Source organism: Canis lupus, chromosome 15 (genome assembly GCF_048164855.1).
Source record: "Canis lupus baileyi chromosome 15, mCanLup2.hap1, whole genome shotgun sequence".
In the NCBI taxonomy this organism is placed as follows: domain Eukaryota; kingdom Metazoa; phylum Chordata; class Mammalia; order Carnivora; family Canidae; genus Canis; species Canis lupus.
The window spans coordinates 23,864,879-23,891,818 of record NC_132852.1 but is presented as its reverse complement, the minus strand read 5'-3'; the positions used below and the strand labels follow the sequence as shown (position 1 = coordinate 23,891,818).

General features: G+C 33.1%; 1 protein-coding gene and 1 long non-coding RNA gene across 2 annotated transcripts in view; one reads left to right on the top strand and one right to left on the bottom strand.

Annotated features, from left to right (window-relative positions):
- Positions 1 to 25,448, bottom strand: part of SGCZ (sarcoglycan zeta) — a 457,346-nt gene extending 431,898 nt beyond the window's left edge. Inside the window, exon 1 of the mRNA XM_072776217.1 lies at positions 25,254 to 25,448. Coding sequence (XP_072632318.1) covers positions 25,254 to 25,448 — 195 coding nt within the window. The remainder of the gene's footprint in view (positions 1 to 25,253) is intronic.
- On the top strand, positions 1,866 to 26,940 carry LOC140604747 (uncharacterized). The gene is made up of 3 exons (XR_012007561.1): positions 1,866 to 2,592; positions 25,731 to 25,807; positions 26,580 to 26,940. It is a non-coding gene; the product is annotated as an uncharacterized lncRNA (long non-coding RNA).

The window sequence follows — 26,940 nt, the reverse complement described above, 5'->3', positions numbered from 1 at the left end:
CTAAGGATGTCCTACACAGCAAGCTCTGTGATAGGGTTATCTCATGTGGGGCATCAGAAGTCCAGTGGAAGCTATGTACAGTCTCATCTTACTAATTTCTATTCTTGTGGGTACCTACAAAAACTGGATTTCTTCAAGATTACACAGTTGTTCAGTGGGATTGAGAATGGAATCTTTATACTTTCCTGTCTAAACATGTCAATAACATTTCTAATATGTTTTGGCAACCCATACCAATCAGAGGGGCTCTCTGCAAGGCATTTTGCTACCAAAGATCCAAAAAAGAGATAGGAAAAGTATTACTGGTTTTCAGCTGTTTCCTCAATATAGATGGGATTTCAATAGTCTTTCTTCCTCTTCCAGTTCTGACCCCAAGATGAAAATCAAGGAAAAAAAAAAAACAACACTTTTTGTGGGATCAAGTTCTAAATTTTATTTATCTAACACTTAGAAATATAGTTAACATATAGGCAAAAGAAAATGCTTGGTTTTGGCCAGGCTAGTTGAGTTAGTACATATAGTCATGCACTACTAAAGAGGAGGTCGTTAAATAATATGAATCTGTGGGCATTTTAAAACTCAAGCCATTTGGTCTTTTTTTTTTTAAGGATTAAAAATGTCACTTTAAGAGAATTAAGAGATTTTATCCACAATTTCCCAATGAATATAGATAAAAAGTAAGATATCCATTAGACCAAATGGGACGCTTTCTTGTCATTCTATATGTGCATAGCCTTTGACCATAACTTCTTAGTTAGTAATCTGTAAGATGTGTGAGGTTTCCTCTTTGGTAATTAGGTCACTGACCTGATTACATAATGCAGATAGAATCACTCTTAATATAAAATGTGTTGGAATTTGATGAAATAAAGCTCTGAATTTAAGAAATATATATGTTTTATTTTTTATTTTTAAGATATGTAGAAATTAATATATATATATTATTTTAATTTCTAAGAACCTTAGCATCTGATTTTCTCTTGCTAACTTTTCTTACACTCTTGAGCCCTCCTCCCAGAACTGGTAGAAGTCTTTACCTTTTTTCTGTTCCCCAGAAATTTGTTACACTTCTTTTCACCATACATTATCATTGAAAAAACAGTTAATAGGGGACAATACATATCAATTATTTCAAATGAGAAATCAAACATTAATTTGAACATGTTCAACTGTGTCACTGAATAGTTCCACCACATAGGGTTTGTCCAGAGAGTTTAGTGACATAAGAAAAAACAGTTATGAATTCTAAAACGCTGTTAAATTTTCTGTGGAGGAGAGTAAATAAGGAAACTAAGCTATATTTCTTTTCAGGAGGAAAGAACATGTAGAAACGAGCAGATAAAATTACAGAGAGAACGTGCTTACAAATCCAACCGTTAATTTTTTTCCATCATAGCCATTGTGAGGTGAGCCATAAGTCTGCCTCCTGTATTTCTCTCCATTCTAAATGGTTCATAGGGATACCCATAAAAGTAATCATGTCCTTCATTGTAAGAGACAACTTTAAAATATATGTCTAGATGTTCCATATTTGTATAGATCTTCAAATATGAATTTTATTTTGTTTTAATTATTAAAACATCAGCTTATCTCCTTTCCTATCTTTGCATCTAGTGTTTTTATTTACTTATAACTATGTTTCTATCTGATTTCAATATGCAGTTGAAGTAAAAAAGATTTATTATGCAGAATTTTTATGTGAAACTGTTTAAACAGGCTTTGCCTTCAGGAACTTCATACTATAGTGGGAGAGAACAAGTATTAATAGGTACATTCTATATAACAATATAAATGGAACAAGAGTGGAACATTCTAGATGAGTAGAAAATTCTAGATTCCATAAGAGTATCAAGAAAAGCATTTAACCCAATCTGTGGAAGTGAAGAATATAGTCCAAAGGGCTGGTGTTAGAGCAGAGTTTAGAAGGGTGGTTAACATTTTCCCCTTACATATAACTCAGAAAGACCTTCCAGGAGGAGGGAATACTAAAAGTAAAAGCATTTATCTTTGGCAGCCCATTACTAGAGCATGAAGGATTGGATATTCAGTGGTCTGTGGAAGGCAGGACAGTTATGCACGATCAATTAGGTTATAAAAGATTTTGTATGGCACGTAAAAGAGCCACTTGGACTTCCTCTATTAGGCAATGAGGAGGAATCTTTGACATATTTTAAGACCAACCATGTGTTTAAATGTTTTTCTCTGATTACAGTAGGAAGGGTAGATTTGAAATGGATCAATCAAGGAATTGTCTGAAGTACACAATTATTGATTTCGTGTGTCAACTTGGCTAGGTCACAATATCCAGATATTTAGTCAAACATTGTTCTGAATGTTGTTGAAGATTTTTTTTAGATGAGTTTGCTATTTAAATTGGTAGGCTTTACATAAAGCAGATTACTCTTCATAGTGGTGGTGGGCCTCATCCAGTCATTTAAAGGCCTTGAGGGAAAAATAGACCAATTTCCCCAAAGTAGAGGGAATTCTGTCAGAGACAGCCTTCGGACTTGGGCTGCAACACCAAGTCCTCCTGAAGTGTCTAGCCTGGTGGCTACCTGGAAGATTTTGTACCTGCCCTGCCTCCACAATTAGGTGAGCCAGGTCCTCTCTCTTTCTATACATATACATTGTATTGGTTCTCTTCCTCTGGAGACTCTGACAAATAAAAAGTAGTATAAATGAGACCATTGTAAATATCCTCCATAAAATTAGGAGATTGACAGGATTCTGTAAGCAATTAGTGAGTCTATCCAGCAGTTGTCATTTTATATTAATCTGGAACTCAGAGGTGTCAGGTAGAGGTCCTTTGTTGTTGTTGTTTTTGTTGCTTTGATTTCAGAACAGAGGTGAACTCATTGATGAGATCACCCAGGAAAAACATGTAGAATGAGAGAGTGGAAAGGTGAACATAGAACCCTGAGACAAAATTCAGGAAGCCTGACAGGAAGGGGGACTATGAAGTAAATTATAAAGAACACAGAATACAATGAAAGAAAACCGGAAGGAAATGTTACAGGTGTAATGCACAATGCTTTTCTTTTCATTAAAAAAAAAAAGATTGTATTTATTTATTAGAGAGAGGGAGAGAGAGAGAGAGAGAGAGAGAGCACAAGCAAGGGGGGAGAGGGACAAGCAGACTCCCGACTAGGCAGAGAGCCTGAAATCGGGCTGGATCCCAGGATCCTGAGATCACAACTTGAGCCCAAATCAGAGGCTTAACTGACTGAGCCACCCAGGCACTCATGTACAATGCTTTTCATTCAAAGCCTGGCAACTAGAACTGTGATATACTTTAACACAGGAAAATTTTAAATGACTAAACGTTTTTTATTGCTAGTAAAATAACTTTTTCCCCTCTGCTGAAATTCTCGCAATTTTATTTTTTCTTTAAATTTGTAAATTGTTATCAGACTGTGTCTTAATGTTGATTTCCTTTCATGAGACCACCACTACTATGAAAAATCTTCATAGCTGACTATTATCAACCTGCTATAAACTACTATCTGCCTTTTATCTCTTTACCCTGCTTCTTACTTGAAAACTGTATTATTTGTAGGCTGGGTATCAGTTACATTATGTCTTATCCCTTTCATCTTTATCATCTTTATATATATATTCCCCATTACCTCTTGGATATTTGGAGTTCTTTACATGTTTGTTCTCTGTCTCATTGATTTCATTTTTTCTACCAATATATATATCTATATTATCTTGATGTTTCCAATGTGCCTATATGTTCTTTTTTTTATGTTCTTTTTTAATTCAATTACTGATCTTATTCTTATTCATCTTATTTGTTAGAAACTTCCTTTTGATTTTTTGAGAATAGTAACAATGTGTAATATATCTGTCTGTTTTATAACATAATTATATTATTTCATTAAAAGAATTCCTATCCTAACAGGTAGGAAAATATTCTTCCCTTGTAAAATAGGATTTTGCCTACCACATGTTGAGCTTCTGGGTTCCTCTTATCCATGAACAAAGAGGTATCTAGAGATGTCTAGCCTGCTCTTGGTTGCCTTTTGTGCTCGTTTAGTTACCATTAACTTCATGTGTCCTCAGTGATGCCAAAACACTAAGTATTGTCAATGTCTTCTGCTAGATATTGGAGATATGCTTGCTCTTCTTCCTAGCACTATAGCCCTCATGTATATACATCGTGTAATGTAGAGATTATTTTGCCTCTCCATTTGGTCCTCACCAGGAAACAGAGCATTACTGGAAAAATTCAGTAGTCTATAGCAAGGAAAAAAGATAAAACAGTTTTATTTATTAATACCTTTTTAGGATATAATGGCACAAAAACAAATTAAAATTTTGTAGATATACTTTAACTCCAAAATTGTCTATCCTGCATCAATATTTGGCCTTAAAAGTATAAAGGTGAATTGCCTATCCTGTTAGAGTAATGTGGCTGTTTATAAATAGGTTCTGTTTCCTGAGTTAGGACAAATAGGAAGTAGAATGAAGATTCTAATAAACCTACTTGGTATTTCTGGCACATAGTTGTAAAATCTCTTTCATTATCTTTATTAATTAAGAAAATTACAGAAACTTTTCCAGGGTTTTTGTTATGTGATTTATTTACCTTCTTATTGGCTGTTACTTTGGATTCTTTATTTGATAATTTTCATGAGGTTTTTTTTTTTTTTTTTTTTTTTTAAGAAAATCTGTTCATTGTTTCTTCTCTGTGCTAAGGCTGTTTTTCTCATTTAATAAACAAAACATCCAAAGAGTTATCTATTAATATCCTTATTTTACAAATAAAGAAAATGATACTGACACACAGAGGTTAAGTAACTTGTTCAAAATCTTTCAACTAGAAAAGGGAAGAACCAGTGTTTTAAAACAAAACTTAAATCTAAGAATTGAGTTCCTATACATTATGCTGACTGGTTTTGCTTTAACATGTCTATTCTGCTTGTAGATTTTATCTTAAAACATTTGATATATGCATTACAATCATTCTAGATATGATTAAAACAAAATTATAATTTAAGAAAGCTTTCATTTCTTGCTCCCAATCCTATATTCACTTTGATTAATCACTGATTTCAGACTTGCTATATTCAAATTCCTGGAAATTTAATCCAATATTCCTTCTCATCTTTTATTTGACTATCAAAATTGGTATACATATAATTGCAGTCTGGACATTCATAGCACTCTTCCTATCTCAGCTGAATTCTTAAAACATACTGTACCCTTTACTAAAGCAATTGCTTAACAATGGGGTCAACATGGAGTCTAGGTCATTATCTTATAAATATAATTAAAAATAGATAGCTAATATGCCAGCTACAAAGTATTGTGTAGTTAGACCGAATCTGCATTTCTAGTTATTTTGATGTCAATTAACATTAATTTCCCAAGGACATATTAAGGTTTGATCATGGCACATACTCATTAGCAAAAACTGAGAAATCACAGAATATATTTATCCATTTTAAGTACGAATATACTTAGCTAAGTTGCAAAGCCAAAATAATGTATAAAAATATGCAAGTATGGCAAATATTTTTCTAATCAGTTATTTTTTTAATATATATTAGAAATCAGTACTTAAAATGGTATCAATCCCCAACTTTTTCTTGTGATTAACCCTTATTTATATACTTCCATTTTTCTACAAAATTCCATGTCCCCAAATATTTCCCAATATACTTTTGTTTTAAAAATATTTTGTTTGTTTGTTTATTTATTTATTTAGAAAGATTGCATGCAGGGGGTGAGGCAGAAGGAGAAGGATAGAGAGAATCCCAAGTGGACTCCATGCTGAGGATGGAGCCTCAATGAGGCTCAATCCCAAGACCCTGAGATCATGACCTGAGCCAAAATCAAGAGTCAGGTGCTTAATCAACTGAGCCACCCATGCGCCCCCCTTAACATACTTTTTGAGTAATTTGTTACTAATCTTCTCCAAAATCTCTGGTCTCAAAGTATTCCCTGTTTTTATGTCATGTGCATTTTTCTTTCCCTGCTTTTCAGGGAATGCTTTTCAGCCAGTCTGAGAGGTTACTTCGCCTATTCCCAGATGTACTTATTTGGCAAATAGGAGTTCTGTTTATCTTTAATGAAAACTGTCCATTTATGTTCAGTCTTCAAATGTTATATTAACCATAAATAGATATATATCCAATCTAAGTAAATATATTTATATTGTTTTCCACCTATACATCATAATGATAATTTTGATATATTCATCACTAAGCTTATTAAAAATTTGAACTAGACAAATTCTCTATTATGTTTCTAGAGAACTATATCCTTCAGCAATTTCTTTAGGATTTTAAAAGTATGATTCTTTATAAGAAGTGAATGTTGCACTCCTGTAAGCAAGGTTAAATTGTTCAAGCACACTATCTTAAGGAAAAACATATTGTAAGTAGAAATAAATCCTTAGCTTAATCACTGAGATGAAAATAATAAAGTCTGAGTCAAGTAGAATTTTCCAGAATATTTTTGTGGGAAATAAGAATGTTCTTACATCAAAAATAATGTGTAGTGTCAATTAATAAATTAAGCTATAAATTAATTAGACAAAGAAAAAGGATATTTCATATTTGATTTTCAAAACGTCTTACATTTCAAATGTAATTTCATGAGGTCTAGGAAATATGGTAGTGTCATCATAAATTCAACTTTTCCATTAATTTTACAGATTTATTTTAGAAAACATCTCATAAATAATTTTAATGTGGTTCTTCTAAAGAAAAATTTGAAAATTATTAATGAATATTTTAGATTTATGAAATCTCCAGTTAAGATAGTTGGTTATTAATATTTTATACCAAAAAGTTCACTTTCTATAATATTGTTTCAATTGATTTCAAGTGAATTTCCCAGACTCTTATTCACTGGATTCATTTTTGCTATACATTATAGATTTACTGAAGTAAATCTGATGTAGGAATGAGTTAGGGGCAGACAGGGCTAGGCAGGGAAAGATAAGGGAAAGGCCCAGAATCAGGCTACCAGGAATTCGTGGGCTCCTGTAAACCCCAAGGACACTGAAAGGCCCCAGGGTCAGATTCCTACCCATACCAAGAAAACAGAGATAAGACAGTGAAAACAGAAAAAAATAAACCTGGATCCCTAGCTCCAAAATGTTAGGGAGTATCCTCCTTTAATGGCTACTAAATAATCACAGAAATATGTCATTAAGGGGTTATCAATAGTCCCTGCTCAAACCAAGATGCCACAAGAATATCAAAGACATGGGCTACCTGACTAGGGTCACAGAAATCTCAGATATAGAGAAATATTATGGAGGAGATATTAACCAGAGAGAAAGAAACACCTTGTTTGGGCTCATTATATTCATAAAAACATCTGGTTTGTTACTATGATAGTTACAAGTCCACTATGTTTGTTCTAAATATAGACATATTTACAAATCCACTCTGATATTGACAAGAAATTTACTAAGTTCCCTGGTCAGTTTTCTGTAAAAGATAGACCATAAAAGCCCTCAGTGGCAACCCTGTCCAGTACCCTCTCACTTCTGAGAGCTTTCTCTGTATCTCTGCTTAATAAACTTCTATTGCTTTGCTCACTCTCTGTTGTCTGTAAGATTCATTCTTCAAATGCATGAGGCAAGAACCAAGCTCTCCCATATCATATCCATGGATAGGCATGTACTAAAATGAAAGTGAATTTCAAAAATAGAATTGTATGAAGCTAGAAGCTACAGAAAGTAAACAGCTTTAAAAATTAACCATATCAAAAATAATAATGAGTACTTTCTATTCCCAATTTTGCTAATTTAATGAGATTTTTTACATTCAAAATTTATTTGACTCAATTTATTAACACTCAACTTTAACTGAGGGTTAAATTCTATTCAAGTTCTAGTTTGCATAAAATAAGCATAAAATGCAATGAAATTCAAAAAACATTGAAGGCACCTAGAATTTAGACTATACACATTATATACTGCCCTTCCCTTCCTTTGTCCCAAGCACAAATACTGGCCATTTAGTCCCTGTGTTTTATTTGAGAAACTAAATAAGAATAAAAGGTCAGGAGAGGTCCTGATGGCTGACAGTGTTAAATTCTGCTTGCAGTTTCAGAATTTAGACTTAGGTCACTGGTTAGAAAACAGCAAGATTGCTTAAAATACTTGATTTAACAATAAATTAAAATTAAGATTTTTTTTTCTATTGTGTATGTGTTTGTTTACATATGTGAATGTGACTGTGAGCACACACTGCTTTTGTACTACCAAAGGCTCTCACAATTGTGCTGGAATTCAAGGCTAAATGAGTTGCAATTAGAAATTTATAATTTTCTACCCAAATTATAAATTTTCTACCCAATACAAAACCATCAGAGTTCTCGTGAGTGTTCTGAAAAATAACATCCCCAATACCTTAAAGAAGTGATGCAAAGAGTCATAGATATAAATTTTAGATTGAAAATTTCTATATCTGTTCATGATTTTTTATAAAATATGTTTTATAAAACAAAGCTTATGAACAAATATTTATAAAATGAATTAAAAAAAAGAATTAAGGCAACATGACTTGGATGAAACTTCCAGTTAGATATCCACATGACTTTAACTCTGGGAAACGAACTAGGGGTGGTAGAAGGGGAGGAGGGCGGGGGGTGGGAGTGAATGGGTGATGGGCACTGGGGGTTATTCTGTATGTTAGTAAATTGAACACCAATAAAAAATTAAAAAAAAAAATAAAAAATAAAATAAAATAAAAATAAAAATTTTCTTTTCACTTGATGGTGTCCTTTAAAGCACAACAGTTTTTAATGCTGACAAAGTCCAATTTATATAATTTTTCTTTTGTCACTTATTCTTTTGGCACCATATCTAAGAAATAAAATGTATTGGTATAGATAGGAAACAAAAATAAAAGCAAAAACCTTTCCAAAAAAAAAAAAGATATCCACATGACTTATATAACTTTTTGGGGAATCTAGAGTAAAATAATAATCAGAAACCTCAAAGCATGAGCAGGTAAGATATTTAGTTGATCCTAAAGAAGAGTGTCAATTGCCTTTGGTGGAAAGTTGCTACAATGCAGTTATTTTTTTCTAGAAACAAAAAGAGCAAAATGAGTATTCACATATTGGCTATAGGAAAAACAATAGAAATAATCTGAATCACAAGTCAACTACTTTCAGTAGCGCATACAATTTACAAAATTAGAACAATATTGTTATAGCTTACTGTATCTCAAAGTAGACCTCTCCATGTATGGACCTGTATCACAAAGACTTCTAAAGAATAGAGAATTCAGCCAATTACACTACATAGTTTCAAAAACAATCATATAAATTGTTGTATTTAATTGATTTAAAAATATTAATGCCCTTATAATAACTCAACTCATAATTCAGTGAAGAAATCAAGGGAATGTATTTATTCTTAATTACAGATATGACTAAGGAAGACATTCTTTACTGGATGAAGGAAGGCCGGAGCTCTCAAGTATAGGAATTTGGTTTTGCTTGATTTCTTTAATGTCTTTATATGTGTGTATATATAGATATAAATACACATACATAATACATACATACACTATACATACACACATATATACATATATACATATATATATATATAATGTTAATAGACCTTATTTTTACAGAAATTTTAGGTTCACAGTAACATTTTAAGACATCATTATCACCCAAAGCCTATGGCTGTTTGATTTTCTGATTGGTGGAATTCTGTAAGGCATTAGCAGTTTTTCTCTGCCTTCAATCTCAGTATTTCTCCAGTGTGTGTGGGAAGGGCACTTAAAAAGTTTGAATGAATGAGTATGGAATTACTCAAGTTCTAGGAGAATTAACAGGAAATTTCATAAACCTTGAGGTAAATGGGGCAGCCTGGTAACTCAAGTGGTTTAGTGCCGCCTTCAGCCCAGGGCGTGATACTGGAGACCGGGGATGGAGTCCCACCTCAGCCTCCTTGCATGGAGCCTGCTTCTTTCTCTGCCTGTGTTTCTGCCTCTCTCTGTCTCTCTGTGTATCTCTCATAAATAGTTAAAATCTTAAAAAAAAATAAATAAAATAAATAAATAAAAAACTGAGGTAAATGATCCTCAGGAAGAATTCTTATCCACACTTTTAATAAAATAGGCCACAGCTATTTATTTTAGCAATCCAAATAAAAGTGTTAGCTAATGAGTAACTTATTAACTTTCACTAATTTTACTTAAAATCACAATTAGAAAACTATTTCTATGTAATAGCATATTGCATTGCTACTTTAAACAGAGTCTTTGGAAGAACTGAATGTATGTTGTTTGGCCTTACGAAGTCAGCTTATATCATGCCAAACACAGATAAATTCCAATAGGAATATTGATTGGGTAAAATACATCAGAAAAGTAAGTGGAGGAGGTTGTCTATATACTCGTTGTGGCAGACCTGCATAGGTTTTGCTATTTTATAAGGCTTATACATTTACTTTGTGTTTAAGCAAAAGTAAAGAATATTCACACACAAAAAATAATCAAGTCATTTTAATGAAACTTTAACTGAGGGGACATCTGAGTGGCTCAGTTAAGCCGCTGCCTTCAGCTCAGGTGGTGATCCTGGGTTCCTGGGATGGAGCCCCTGCCCTGAGCTCCCCGCTCAGCTGGGAGTCTGCTTCTCCCTCTCCCTCTGACCTTTTCTTCCACTTGCTTGTGTTCTCTCACTCTTTGTCTCTCTCATTTGCTCTCATCCACACACTCTCTCTCAAATAAATAAAACTTAGGAAGGAAGGAAGGAAGGAAGGAAGGAAGGAAGGAAGGAAGGAAGGAAGGAAAGAAGGAAAGGAGGAAAGAAGGAAAGAAGGAAGAAATTGTCAAATGAGAACACAATGCTCCATTTAAAAATATTCATATATATCACGGTAGGTGCAGGAATCAGACTTGGTTAGTTAGTACTTCCTTTCTTGACTTTCAGAGTCAAGTACTTTCTTCATTAAGAAAAATGTAACCAGGGGAGTCAAGTTTGGCTCTTTTCCGCCCAGTGGTAAAGTAGAGATCATAAGTCTCTAGTTATTCAGTTTATCCTATTTCCTAGGACTAAATTCACATTAATATATATATAAAAAAAAACACTGAGGAGGAAAATTAAAATATTTCCTGATCTAATATTCAAGGATTCATAACTAAAGATTAGATTCCCATATAGGTTTTTCTAGGTCAGTAAGATTTTTCTGACACACTTGATGTTATTTTTAGTGGACAAACATCAGAACAAGAAAGTGTTGCAAATCTAGGACCAAATGTGTCTTTTGTAAAATAAAGATTGATCTTGTCAGGTTTCAAAGTTACATTTACTTCTAAAAAAAAAAAAAAATTAAGTTTGTTGGCTTTGAAAATTGAATACTTATTTCTGCATTTTCTTACATAAAACAGAACACTTGGCATAGAATTATATTTAAGTACTCATCATGTGTTATTGCATAAGATTTTAAAAACATTTGGGTTTTCATTGATAACCCATATTTTTGTATTTAATTCCAGAAAAGAAAATAATCAAAGCCATACTTGTCACATAACATTGTTGATCACAAAGTGTATTACAGAATGATACCTAACCGAGGCCCTCATCACATGTCCTTAATTCAGTTCTAGGTCAGATCAAGTTCAAACCAGTTGGAATAAGGTGTTTCAAGGTTACTGGTTCATTCTAGCTCTACTGCTAGAATGGAGAGTGCCTAACGATGTCTCCATCGGAAATAATTCTGGTTGTTATTTGCCCGTGTTATGATGCCACACAGATGGTGGTTCACATGCCACACAGAATACATAGTGAATTCACTGTGCTTCACATAGATTTCCACTGATTATAAAATACATACTCATTGAATAAAGATTACAGAAAAGAGTACAAAAAAAAAAACTTGTAAGAGCACTACTGATAATTACCATTTACTATTTTGCTTTTTACTATATTTTCTTATGTAATTCTTTTTAGAGACTTGACATAATATTGTATATATTATTTAAAAGTTCTTTTACTTGAAGCTATATGATACAGATTTATTCAAAATCATTAATATAATTTAAAATAATTTAATAATTAATATTAATACATAAATTTATTATTATAGATTTAACTTCCCCTTTTATTTAGATCTTCATGTTGCTGCATACAAAAAGAAGACATACTTCTTTGACTATAATTTTTCTCCACATTTCTGAATTTTGGGGGGTATACACTGTATGTCAAATTACTCTGAAGATCTGGAATCTAAAAAATGATACAAATTTCAAGTTATTCCTCAGAAAGGAAAACATTTTTACTGGAATGAATTTTAAAGGAAAACATTCCTCAGAAAGGACATTTTTACTGTCAAATATGGTTATATAATCAATTTATATTGGAATTACTTTTTTTTTTTCTTAAGAGAGAAAGAGAGGTGGGGGGAAGAGGCAGAGAGGGTGGGACAGAGAGAATCTTAAGCAGGCATCACACTCAGCCTGGAGCCCAATGTGAGGCTTGGTCTCACAACCCTCAGGTCATGACCTGAACTGAAATAAAGAATCAGATGCTTAGCCAACTGTGCATGTAACAGACTACTTTTTATTTGCACAGATGACAGAAAAAGTTATAGAAAGTACCATTATTCTGTAGTTTTGTTATAATTAATTACTATGAATATAATGAATCAAAAGAAAAATATAGCAACAGAATATGTTAACAGACATTAAACTAATAACCTTAACCCATTCTAAAATTAAGGAAGAAATTTTCAATTTCATGGCCCTATAAAAATGTATGAGGACTTAACACTTATTATTGTCATATAGTAGAATATTGCCTACACAGAAAATTTTTCTTCTGGCTAGAATGGCTTGTGAATAATATCAATGGTAGAATGATTCTTGAGTGGGTGGAAACATTTTGATCTGCTGTGTTAGATAAACAAATACTCAAATATTAACTCAGTTACTTTTTAGTTACCTGAAGTTGGGTAAGATTTTCTATTTAAAAACAGAGGTAATAGTATGTATCTCATAGGAATATCATATTATTTAAGACAAAAGATATACAACACCTTGCTGCTGCATGAATACTTTTTCCCTTTTCCTACTTTACTAACACCAATTTTCATAGGGTACCTAGACAGTAATGTACTTTAAATAAATTTATAAGAGCTTTTCTAGAAAATTGAGTATTTTATTTTATTTTCAGCTTACTAACTAGAGCTTCTAGAGAAGTATAAAATTAATATTGCTTTTAAGTCATCAATCAGAAATGAAGCATATTAGAAAGTAACTTAAGTAACTTAAAAACAGATTTCAATTTACAAAATTGTAATTTACCATGAGCTTTAGAATAAAATTTATAACTACAATGAAGATAAACTCATTTTAAATATTGTTTAAGTAACTTGTATTGTTTTTTAATGTCTTGTTTTGGAGACTAATGAACGCTGAAAATAAATACTTCTGGTAATGCAGACACATATCATGCATATTTAGGTCATATTTGTATTTAACTTTTATACTTCCCTCTTCTAAAATTGGTATCATGAGATAAACGTGGTCAGTTTATATGAAACTTTTAGCAAATGCACAGTGTTTCTGCAATTTAGTTTAATAAATCCCTAGATCAAAAAGGAATAAAGGAGTTATCAGTGGTAAAAGGCGCTTCATGTATTTCAAATCTCTTAAATCCAGAAATATACAAAAATTGTGGATGGCAAAAATATGTGAATTGCAAGAAAACAGTTATTTTACTTTCTAATGACATCATTCAATTACATAATTTATAAGACATGTTGAAGTACACTTGAACACACTTGGAGATATTTTATGCACCATTACTCACACTTTGGGAAGAATGCAAATGGCTACCTAGATAATAGTCATCACTGGATATAAATAACTTCCAATTATTTGCAAGGGCACTTGTGGTGAAATTTCCACAAGTATTTAAAACTAAGTATTAAACTATTTATTTAGCAAACTAAATGTGTTGTATTAGTGCTATTAATCTATTATGTAGTATTAACATATATTTGATCTAGGGATTTTACAAACTAGCAAATAGAAGGTATATGGTGATATTATTTAAATTAATAAACCCATATGAATGCCTACCTAATAAGATCAATTTTATGAAAATAATATTTTCTTTACTTGGAACAACAAACATGACATTCAAGTATGCTTTTGAAAAGAAAATGTTTACTTTTTTTTTTACAAAGTAGCAAAATAGTAAAACATTACCCTTTCTTAAGAAAATTACTGTTACTTCAGTTTTACTTAAAATAATCTATAAATTTATCACTAAAATAATCAAATTACATAAGACAAACTATATGCTATGTGAGAATAAGCACACATGTGAAACATATTACCCTAAGTTCAATTTGACCCAACATATTTTATATTCTTGCTGTTGAGTTACCCACGTGGGTCAGTGATTTTATTTTTCTGTACTTCCATTTTCTCTATAGGCACTGAACTGAAGTCCTTTTCAGCTATCACAGAGAATTTATGAAACATATAAATTAACAACTTTGTACTGTCTTAACTTTTTTATTCAATAACTAACTTTCTTAATTCTTTGTTTTCCCCTCCAAAATATCTAGTATTCTAGCATACTTCACTTTGCATGTGATAGATATGATTTATGATTTAGGTTATGTCACTGTTTCTGTAGTTTGTTTCAGTAAAAAGACTTACTTGGTACTTGTTTGAACTAGGGTAAAAATGACTAAATTTTTCTTTATAAAGTCAAGGAAAGAAAATGTACTGCTGGGCTAAGACTAAGCATGAAAGATTCCATCTGAGAGGGACAATTTGTCAGAAAATTATGAAGAGGTACAAACAGAGGGATATAATGGAAACAGTCTTGCAACATTAACTATATCATTCACTCTCATCAATTCTGTAATAAATCTACACACCACACTGAGGGGCGGTGCAGACCGGATGGTTCTCCAGCAGGCAGGCTCCTACTGCTGGCACTCTCTCCCTCAGGATGACTATGGTGCCACAGAAGGTAGTGCCCCATCTTGGCTTGGGGTGGGCACCATGATTCATGCACAGAGGAATTAATTAGGAAAATGGCAATGGCAGCCCAGAAAGATGGACAAGAGCTGTGATCCTAAATCATCTTCAGAGTGGTCTCTTCATGGCCAAGTACTTAACTCCTCAGCAAAATACAGTTGAACCAGAGCAAAGATTGGAACACAGGCATAAAACTGCCTTTATGAAAACCATTGTCTCTTTTATAAAGATGCCATTAATAAGCACCATTGCTGTCCAGAAATTAAACCTAATGCTCGCTCTGCCAAAATCAAAAGTACAGTCATGTTCAGAACTTACAGAGGAGTGTTCACTGTTTTAATTACTGACTATGAGAGATTAGGTATGTTTCCCCACTAAATTAATAAAAGCTTAGAGAATTGAGGTATCTTTTGTCCAACAAATTCAAAATGTAATTAAAAAGCAGTGATGTCATAGTTATATATTTAATAGTGTTGTATGAATGCACTGAGGTAGACAGGGAGGTAAATCATTTAATGAGGAATACTGAACTAATTTAATTTTAATTTAATTTTGATAACATTAATGCAATGAAAGGTAGTGAAAAGAATGTGGACTTTAAAATTGTAGAACCCATGCTTCTAACCTTGCTCATTAATGTGACCTTGGGAAGTTTATTTAATTTCCCCAGTTTCTGAGTCTTTTACTGTCAAAGGGGATAATATTTACTTTGCAGTGTTGTGAAATTCATTAAGGACAGGTCTATATAGCACATAATCTTGTTGAATACAAACTACATATTAAATAAATACGGGCTCCCAGACATCTTAAACTTCACCATGCAAAGATTATATCCTAAGATTATAATTTGGGATGTGATAAAATATTCAGAATACATTATCTCAAACAGATAACAATTTAAAACTCTGAACATCAAAGAAACTCAGAATATTTAGGATTAAGAACACACATCCCTTTCTATCATCTAGTTAATTATATTTTTTCCAAATTGTTCAAAAAGATTAGTGCTCTCTGGTAAATGAGCTCCTTCTTTCAGACAGGCCAGTAGGGTCACTTTTAGGTAATACAAGTTTAAAAAAAAAAAAGGCTTATGGTCACCAAAATAATTATGATGTTTGACAGCTAAAGGGTTCCTCTTAGAAATTTTAAATATACTTTTTTATATCTCATCACTAAATTATAATTTCAAAAGAAATATTTATGATTTTGATCATTCTAAGGAAATGCGTCATTTTCTATGATAAAATGTATCAAGTAAAATAATTTTAATTGTTAACATCAAAATAATGCTTGTCATACACATCTCTATTGGTCAACACCACTGACCATTTTACAGATGGAAATACTAGAGTTAGAAGGCTCAGGAAGTCGCAGCAGTGATGGGGCCTGAATGTGAACCAGTGTGGCACAAAAGCTCATGCTCCCAGCCTTTATGCATATCATTAGCATAAATAAGACTATAAACACCATCATTTATTTACCATTTATTTATTAATACACATGAATTCAAGATCCTTTTATCTTTCTAGGACAGTTTTATATTTTAATATTTAAATAATGTTTTTAAAGATTTTATTTATTTGAGAGAGAGAGAGCATGAGCAGTATGGGGAATGAGCAGAGTGAAAGGGACAAGCAGACTCAGCGTTGAGTGCAGAGCCTAATGTGGGTCTTGATCTTATAACCTTGAGACAGTGACCTGAGCCAAAATCAAGAGTAGAACACTTAACTGACTGCGCCACCCAGGTGCCCCTTACAGTTTTAGACTTGACTTGAACAGAATCAAGTTAATTCACATGATATCTGGAATAACTGTGAAGTTGGAGGCACATAAAATGAGTAAGGGTATATAACTGCAAACCATGGGAGACTTGTATCTACCAGGCATATCTGAAGAACTGTCATTATTTTCATTGTTTTGATGCCTATAATAATCTAATAAAAAAAACTTGTATGCATTTGACAGAGTAAGAAACTACATCATAGTTTAAATAACTTGTTAAAGGCAACATAGCTAAAGAGGTCAAAAGCAAGATCTGGACCCAAAGTTCATTCTTTCAACCACTACCTGATTGCTGATGAGAGGTATCTAGCAGTACCAGAACCAAGGAGATCTATTTGACATCAATTTTCATGGGAAAATATGTCACTAGCAGGCAGTAGAAACTCAAGGTTTTTTTCCCCTGGTATTATAACACCTTTGAATAAAAAATAGTTCATTTTATGGTCTTCTATTGTTGAATATACAAAATCATATGTGGGTTTTGAGAGGAATGAATGTCCACTAGAAAGAACTTAAGGTTCAGTTTTTAATTTAATTTTTTACTTTTTTGTTTTATTTTGTTTTTTTTTAAGATTTTATTTATTAATTCATGACAGACTCACAGAGAGAGAGAGAGAGGTAGAGACACAAGCAGAGGAAGAAGCAGGCTCCATGAAGGAAGCCTGATGTGGGACTTGATCCCAGGTTTCCAGGATCACACCCTGGGCTGAAGGCGGTGCTAAACCACTGGGCCACTGGGGCTGCCATTTAATTTAATTGTTTTTAATAATAAATTTATTTTTTATTGGTGTTCATTTTGCCAACATACAGAATAACACCCAGTGCTCATCCTGTCAAGTGCCCCTGAATCCATGTTTTATAACAATTCTGTGAGAAATACAAATGACAAAACTCATACCCCTACTTTTGCCCTTGTGGGCTACTTGAATAAAAGTATTTCCTTTTTCTACTTTCTGCTGTTACTGATCCCTTTCCTCTTTCTTTCACGAACTGGAATTATATTAAAATCACTGGATGTTTATTTTGTTTGTTGTGCTTATGACTTTTTTTTTAATCAAAGCAAATTCAGAAAATCACAAATACCCTCTAGACATGAGATCAAATTAGATCAACAAATGTCTAGAAAATCTTAATATTCCACTGACTTCAACTGTTATATGAAGAGGCATTTGGGAAAGTTATGTGTGATTATGGTGAGCAGGCTTAGGCTTCTCAGCAGCAGGTGCCCTCCCAAAAGATGCTGGAAGTCAGGAAACACAGTGTTTTTCTCTCATGCCTGAAGATCTGATTACTTTTTATAGAAGGATTGTAAACAACTGATGGCACAAAAGTTCTGGGATTTGGTAGTCATTTACAAGTAATTGCCAGCTTATGGCATCTCTTAATTATCAACAGATATTGCCTCAAAAGATGAAGTAGGATAGTATAGAAAAAGAATATTTTTACATAAAAATCTAAGGGGAGCTTTTTTTTTCCCCATGAAAAAAGAAAAGACTGGGATTTTACTGTAGTCATTACCGAGGGAATCAGAGCTAGTAATTGGAGCTTCAAAGGACTATACTTTCGCTGAAAAACCATCTTACTTAAGAGCTCTAGGATTCTGGGAAAAAATGTGCTCTGCTTGTCTTCCTGTCATGGGAAGCTGGTCACGAGAGGCTGAAAGATGTGAAAGGACTTGAGGGATGCCACTCTCTTAATGGGGGAGGGTGAGATTTCAGCTAAAAACAAAAGCCTGCAAGGTAAAAATGGAAACCAACTGGAATCTGAAGCAGTTTTACAGAGAGAACAAGCAGAAACATTAAGACATTAAATTTGAGGCTCCCTCTACTGAAAGTGAAACTAGATTTTTTAAATTTACAAAAAGGCAATCAAAAATAATGTATCACCACCTAGTATGTTCCTGGGCATGTCACTAAGATAAATAGGACAATAAAACCAGCTCTGCTCCTTGAGGTATTCGCCCATTAATGGAACTGAAGTGGGGAAACTGAAGTGACTCCATTGTAGAAAAGCTCTGTCTCTACTGTTTTTATGCTAGGCTCCATTTACTCCTGTCCCATAATTTGCCTCTGATAAGCCAAAGAAGTCACGTTCCCACCTCAAGGGGGGAAGCAAAAAAGTGAATCATTCCCTGAGTTTTGTCCTAGGCCCCAAACACCTGATAATACCTAAGAAGAGCCAGGTCCCAAACATGTTTCAGGACATTAGCTTCAAACAAACCTCAGCTGATGCCAACTGGGATCAATACGCCCACTTTCGGTAATTTATGAAATAACACCTATTCACTGAAGTTGATTGGCCCCTACTGTGCATTCCTAGAGGAACAGATAGATATCTTAGACCCTTTCCTAATATAAACCTTTAGCCCCAAGCAATGACGAGTCTCATTCTTCTCTCCTCCAGTCTCTCAGACACTCCATCTGCTATTCTCTACCTGTCCCTCACACTATTCTCTCTTTTCATATTCTCCACCTCACATTTGATTTCTATCTGGTGTGAAGCCAATGAGCCTCTTGGCTCATCCTGTGGGACCCTTCCCTGGGTCCTTGGACCCAGTCTGCCTGCATCAGGACTGGGGGAAAATTGGTGGAAGATAAGAATCTGTATCTAAATGAACCATAATTATGTATCTAATGCAACATAGTAAGTACTACCACAGAGATAAGACATATGAATAAAAATAGATACAGGAATAAATCTGTCAGAAAGGAACATCTAAACAAACCAATAAAAAGGATCTTTATCAATTAACTGGGTGTCAGATTTGTAGCTTAAGAAGTATCAATTTAGCAATTCTCTGTTAAGAGATAAAGTGAACAAAAGAAACCTTTACAGGTTGCTGGAGGTAATATAAATTGATTCAATCACTTTATGATTATAGTTCTTTATAGATAGAGTTAGGAATTTATTTTTCCAGCTAGATGATGAGGAAACTGGTGCTCATTTTATTGTTTATTATTATTATTATTGCTATTATTATTACTGATTCAAATATATATTACATGGAAATCCTTTTGTAGGATAAAATATTTCATAATAAATAACTTAAAGTGTTAATAATGGCAATTCTCTGTACTACTAATATGGGTAATCAAGATTGGGCCTTCATTCCTAAAATATGTTACAGCTTAAATGCAGGGTCTGCTAAGAATATTAAACTTGAGGGATCCCTGGGTGGCGCAGCAGTTTGGCGCCTGCCTTTGGCCCAGGGTGCAATCCTGGAGACCCGGGATTGAATCCCACATCGGGCTCCTGGTGCATGGAGCCTGCTTCTCCCTCTGCCTGTGTCTCTGCCTCTCTCTCTCTCTCTCTCTCTGTGACTATCATAAATCAATAAAAATTAAACAAAAATTTAAAGAATATTAAACTTGATGTGTTGAACACAAACTGCTTTATCAATGCAGAAGTTAATAAATACCAATGAACAGCCCATGGAACCCTATCATGTGCTTATGAGAACATAAACACCAATAGAGAGACAGGATAACTGGTAGTCTTTTTATCAATTCTTCGAGCTCAAGGCAGGTCTTTGGAAGGGCACAAATCACAGTGAATGAAGAGTTTACCTAGTTTTCAATACAGACATGTTAAAGTTGGATTTTTTTTTCCACAAATACATTTTAAGAGCTAATTATCTGTCAGGCACTGTCCTCTGGCTTGAGGATACAGCAATGGAATAAGGTTCAAAAATGCTGAACCCTGTGGAACTTTTATTCTATCTGTGGGGAAGAAAACCAGACAATAAACAAAGTCCTATAAAGCGAAATAATCTGTGATGAACATGCTAAGAAAAAAAGCAATGAAACATCAACAAAATATGGTTATTTCCTTTAAGCTTCCCACATAACCAGCATATGACCATAGATTTGAAAAACAAATAAAATGCATTTGGTATAGGGGCACAGCTTTGATAAATATAAAAACTGGCTATATACGTAGAGATGGAAAAAGTTTATTCCAACCTAATGGTCCCATTAAAGAGTGAAATGAAAATGACTGTGGAGTAAAAAGTTTGATGATGGACACACTGACACATAACAGCATACTGCAAATGTACTTTATCCATCTTAGGTAAATCAATAATGGCTATAGATAATATGCACTGGGTTAATGATGAAGATAAAGAAAAAGAATAGTCACACGAGTGAGATGGGAATATGTGATACTTCATTTACCAAGGTATTAGAGCACAAGATTGAAGACTTAGCAAATGTATATTATTTCATATTTCCCCAAAATTATCTTATAAAATTTACAACATTAAAAAACATTAGAAAGCAGAAAATGAATATAGTGATACATATGCTCTCTCTTAACTTTAGAAACGTACACCAAAAGAAAAGAAAATATGATAAAATATATCGATGATGTTCTGGCCAACAGCAATAAACAGAAAGAGATCTTTAAAAAGCCGATAGTCTTGCAAACATATAATGATAATAATGTAATATAGATAATATTTGAAATGAAGAAAGGTGAATGGCTGCTAAGGAAGCCAAAGCTGATGCGTAAGAATAATAAAGATATAGAAGAGTTATCTATATAGAATATACATCCTTGATGTGAATATGTGTATAAGTGTATGTGTATGTATATTGTATGTATATTTGAATATGTATATATGCATGTGTGTTTTGTGTATGTATGTATATATGTGTGTATTGTGTATTAGAACAAACTAGTCTTAATAAAACGATAAATTCATGTCAGTTTGAAAGAATGCACCTAGCATCCCATGATTGGAATTATATACAGAGAGAATGCAACAAAATTGCAAGATACTAAACAAGAATACAACTATCTAGTGATTTAATGCAATGGTTTGCTTATCCAAATGAGGGTTTAAGCCGGCGTTAAGTGACCAAATTAACGCACGGCGTTAAGTGTCATAGAGTGACCCCTAATAGTATGTGGATGGCTGAACTAAAGATTTCCCAGTTCCTTTTTAATCCTAAAAGACTATCATATTCAATCCTACTTCTTTTGGGATCTCCTTTCAGCTAACATTCATCCCAACAATCACACAAGTCTCTAAGAATTGTGTTTTCCAATTTATTCAATTGATCAATTGTTTCAATTAGTACCCATATCTTGGTATTCATGGCTTCTCAGTTTCAATATTCATGACGTTCATCCCCCTCTTTGCTTAATAAATGGCATTTATTTTTCCATCCTTTTTTTGCTGCCTAGTTAGCATAGCTAATCAAATGAAGTTGCAGTTGATACTACCAACATTTACTTGGTACTCTTGTGATTAAAATGAATATTATATTAATTTTCAGTGTCCAAATGTAAAATTAACTTACTTAGGATGAGCTTTTGAACCAAAGAAGCATATCATGTTAGCAGAATGCCTAGATTCGACAGATCTGCTAGACTAGTCCATTTACACTGAATCATATAGCTATTATGCCAATTAGCCACCACCAACATGAACAACAACACAAACACGTAATTGGGTTATACTGATCTTGAGAGAATGAAACTTCACAATCTCTTTCTTCAGTTCATTCCTACATTAATCAACTCTCGTAGACAAGAAATTGTGGTATATATCTATCCTAAGCCTTTCACCCTGTAGTATAAACTAATTTCCTTTTTCTTGATTCTCTGCACCTGGGTATCTCAATAGCTGTGTGATTTTATTTTCCACAAAATAAGAAACAGAATAAGGTCATATCAACCACACAGATCATGTATAACACTAGTCATAATGATGGACTTCAAGAAGCATCATAAACCCAGGTTGGCAGCTACCCTGGCTAAAAACACAGTATTTTGATAATAGTAACATGCCGAGTTTGCTGAAATAAAAGATGCTAACAAACACACATTTCCATGGACTGGATAGAAACTGTTATGATGAAAGAGAAATACATTTTGGGTAAATCAATAATACTCCCCAAACAATTTGTACATCATTTACTGCTTCTTATGATAGTATGGCAAATGGTTTCTGTTCACTCTAGAGATAGATGCAATTATAATGCACCAGTGAAAACATAAAATTGATTTTTTACTGTTCTAATGTAAGAGGATTACAAATTATTTCACAATTTTCAAATTCATACAATCTAATCTGGTGTGTAGTACTCAGAACTGCTAAACTCAGCAACTATTTAACTAATTCAGATTTTCTCTGAACAATTATGAATTACTGCACTGAGATGGAGAGTATATTACCTTACAAAGAGTATTTTAACACAATAATTACTTCATCTTTCCATTTATTTCACTTACATACAAATAGCTTACGTGGCTAAAGAATAACCTCCTATTTGTTGATTATTAAAAAGCAACATTGTGGTTTTACAAATTAAATAAATAAATAAACACCAAGACTCCTATGTAAATGAACTCCTTTTCATTATCCCCAGGAATATGTTGACATTTACATTTTGGCCAGCTGAGGTTCAAATTAGATAGCTCCATAGGTGACAGAAACCCTGAGGCCTGCATGGATCCTGAGGACAAAGGTGATTGTTTCAATTATTTCTTTTGGCTGGCTTATCCAGCCATGACCTCAGCATGAGGCAAGGTATTGGGAGCTTGATGCATGCAGCCATGTAATTATGCATTTAAGTTTATTTTCTTAATTAATTTAAATATGTTTGAGAAACTTACAGGGCTTGAATCTGAAAATTTCCATGGCCTGGTCACTGGATAGAATCAAGGCTCCTGAAGTGAGAGAGTAGATCACAACTTTTGTGAGCTTTAGAAAGATGCTCTTTGGTAGAGGTAATCAAATACTTGAAATTTAAAATCTTGGAGAAAATTATACTCTTTGTTTCAAAGTGACTTTTGTATGTTTTGTTTTGTTAAGAAAAATGAGGTTGAAAAAGTTGCTGTCAACAACTGCTAATTTGGCTGACAGTCAAAAACATATAAAAGAATCTCCAGCCTCTAAAATGTGATAAATGAATCATTAATGAAGCCCAGACACTAGTAAGAGAAGACAGGAGCAGAGCTCAGAACTAAAAGACTAGGAGTAAAATTAGTATAATCTCTTTCAAAATATTCTCAATGAGTGGGGGATGGGGACACTGAGCCAACACTTAAGACAAAGAAATAGTTCAGATATATTACCAGAGCATCTCTTAAAGCAAAAATTTGTCTAGTAGCACCCAACTCCACCTCTAGCCACCACACACAGGCTCTTAGGCCTTGATCAGTGACCCTGAACACAGATCCATTGCTAGGATATAGTCATTTTCTTTAATCCTGGAATACTGAGTTCTGCTCAACTTTTCTTTGCCTTTCATTTCTTTTCTGATGAATACTCTTCAAAATTTGCACTGTGTCAGAGAAATGGAACCCTTGCTCAGCTCATTTTCTCCATGAGCATATGTTCTTCTATCATGCTTTGCTCTGTTACAGTTTTTCCTCTCAGGAAGGTTAGGCCACCTGCTCTCCCAGAATCCTTCTGCACACAACCACAGTGCCCTAACACAATGGACAGATGCTGGGCTCATTTTCCTTTTTGAGACTCTGTTTCAAGTTAGAATTACATGTTAGTGAACTCGGAAAGAAACCATCCTTGCTAAATCAATACACAGCAGAGTTTAAAAACAACAACAACAAAAAGAAGCAACCCGATATACAAAGATCAGTGAAGTTAAATATCTAGCTTTACACTTGCCCCTGAGGATGCAGAGTTCTAAAGAATAATAGCAGTCTGGTCAGCAAGTGTAAGATACCTGCTTGAATGTGAAGATACCTTAGGTCTTTAAGCAAAGGCAGAGGAGAGTAAATTTAAGAATTTAGCTAGAAAATACAAAGGGAGCTACTAACTTTGCTGAAGCAGCTAATTTTTCCAGATAAGCCAGGCTCATATGTTTATTGTACACATTCAATAAATTAAAGCAAAATTTATCAATGAGTAATTATTTTGCTATTAAATTAGTATTTTTCATGAAAGAGTGATTTAATTTCTGGTGTATCTTATATTTACCATGTCTGTGCTCCAAAAGAATGAGATCACCACCTGGTGACAATTACAGACATTGGTCTATGTGGTCCATGAAAAATTTCAGGGTTTAGATGTAATCATGCAGTATGTTACACAGAAACCATAGAGAGAGAGGCAAATACTCTATGTAAAGTAATTTAAAATCACTTGTGATGTCTAATATTAATTTTAACATAAAATATCATCTCTAAAAATATAGACCCCTTTCCTAGATTACCAGGTTTAGCAAGCAATAGTTTGCATTTATAGGTTAAAAGGTTTCTAACTGCTAATGAATCAGTATCCTGTACTATCTCATGATCTCAATTCCCCACATTTAAAGGATAAGTAGTAATATCATATGTGTGTCATGAACACATAGTGAATGCAGTCTTAAAATAATAAATCACAGTCTTTGGAATTTCAATACATATACCTGTAAAGATTAAGATAAATAACTTTCACTTAAAAATAAAAATAACAGTGCTATATCGTCTTTGAACCAAAAGCAGTAGATATAAAGTCATGGTGGTACTTACCACAGTGAAATTCATCACTTTCAATATCCATATTGTCATGGCTAAGTTAACTATCATGGTAACCAACAGCAGAAGGACAAAGAAGTATAAGCACCTCTTTCGCCATCCATAAATCCCCACCGGGTAAAGTTGTGCATTCTCAGCCCTTGGCAGGTTGTTCTGTTGTGTTGCCAGTATATATTGTTCTCGTGTCATCTGAAAAAAAAAAGAAAGAAAGAAAGAAAAGAAGCATTCAAAACTAAAACGAATGATTTTTTTTTAAATCAAAAGGCACAACATATCTACAAATAATGGGCAGTGAGTATTCAAAGAACTATTTCTGTGCAATTAAAATTAATTAAATAAGATTAAAATCTTACAAAACCCCTCACACCACATCATCAGTGCTGCTTTTTAGAGCTGTTTAACTGTGATACTTCTAAGATGTATATTATTTTCAGTCATTTGCCCAGTTCTAATAATAGCTATTTCTTTCAGGAGACTCTGAGGATGATCCAGTATACTCCCAGGTGTCTATAAACTAAAATTCTATGCATATCCCAGCTACTTTTGGAGTAAGTGTCACCTGTTCTTTGGAGTAGACAGAGACCAATTTTATTAAAAGACATTTCTGTACCTTTATCTAAAAATACAGGATATTAGTGCTCAGGGCATATGTTTTAATAAAATGAAAGTGTATTTGAAAGAACCTCTGGGAAGAAAATACACTTTTACTTAGAATTATATAGATCTAGATATTTAATTAATACTTTTACTTAGAACTTTGTTGGTTATTTATTTTAGTTTTATTTCACGGAGTTCTCACAATAGAATTGATCTCTAAAAAAAAGACACTGTACTGTATTATCCTGTTACACAAATATTATATAACATATTGATATACACAGAAATCAGTTTTGGAAAAGAGGTGGTAGTATTTCTTGGTAATATATAAATTCAGGTTCAAAGTTAATTCTTTTAAAAAGCAAATATATTATCTGCCAGATACAACCAAGAAATATGGTCAAGAAAAGTAAAGAGTATGTACTAGGCATACAGTCTTTAGAATAACTTATTCATTACCTGAAGGATAAAAAAAAATTAATTGTTATAAAATATAATTTTCTCCAATGCAATACTTTTTTTTAGTTTAGTGTATTTTTTCCTCTTTAGGATTCATCAGATTTCTCTTATTACGCATGTCAAACAAATAAGACAACAGAAATAATGCTGCATAAATATACCAAAATAAAAACAACATCAATGAAGAATTAAAATTACCTGTCAGCTAATATAAAATACAGGCATATCTCATTTTATTGTGTTTCACTTTATTGTGCATTGCAGATACTGCATTACAGACAAATTGAAGATTTTTGGCAACCCTGAGGCAAGGAAGTCTATTTGTGCCATTTTTTTCCAACAGTATTTGTTCATCTGTATTTCTTTGTCACATTTAGTTATTCTCACAATATTTCAAACTTTTTCATTAATATTATATCTGCCATGGTAATCTGTGATTAGTAGATCTTTGGTGTTACTAATAACTGTTTTGGTGCACCACTGAAATTAGGCTGATTAAAAACCCTGCAATGACTTGTGATGAGCATCAGCTATTGTATGGAATTGTTGAATTCTTATATTTATTGTACACCTGAAACTAATTTTACATTCTATGTAAACTGGAATTTAAATAAAAACTTAACAA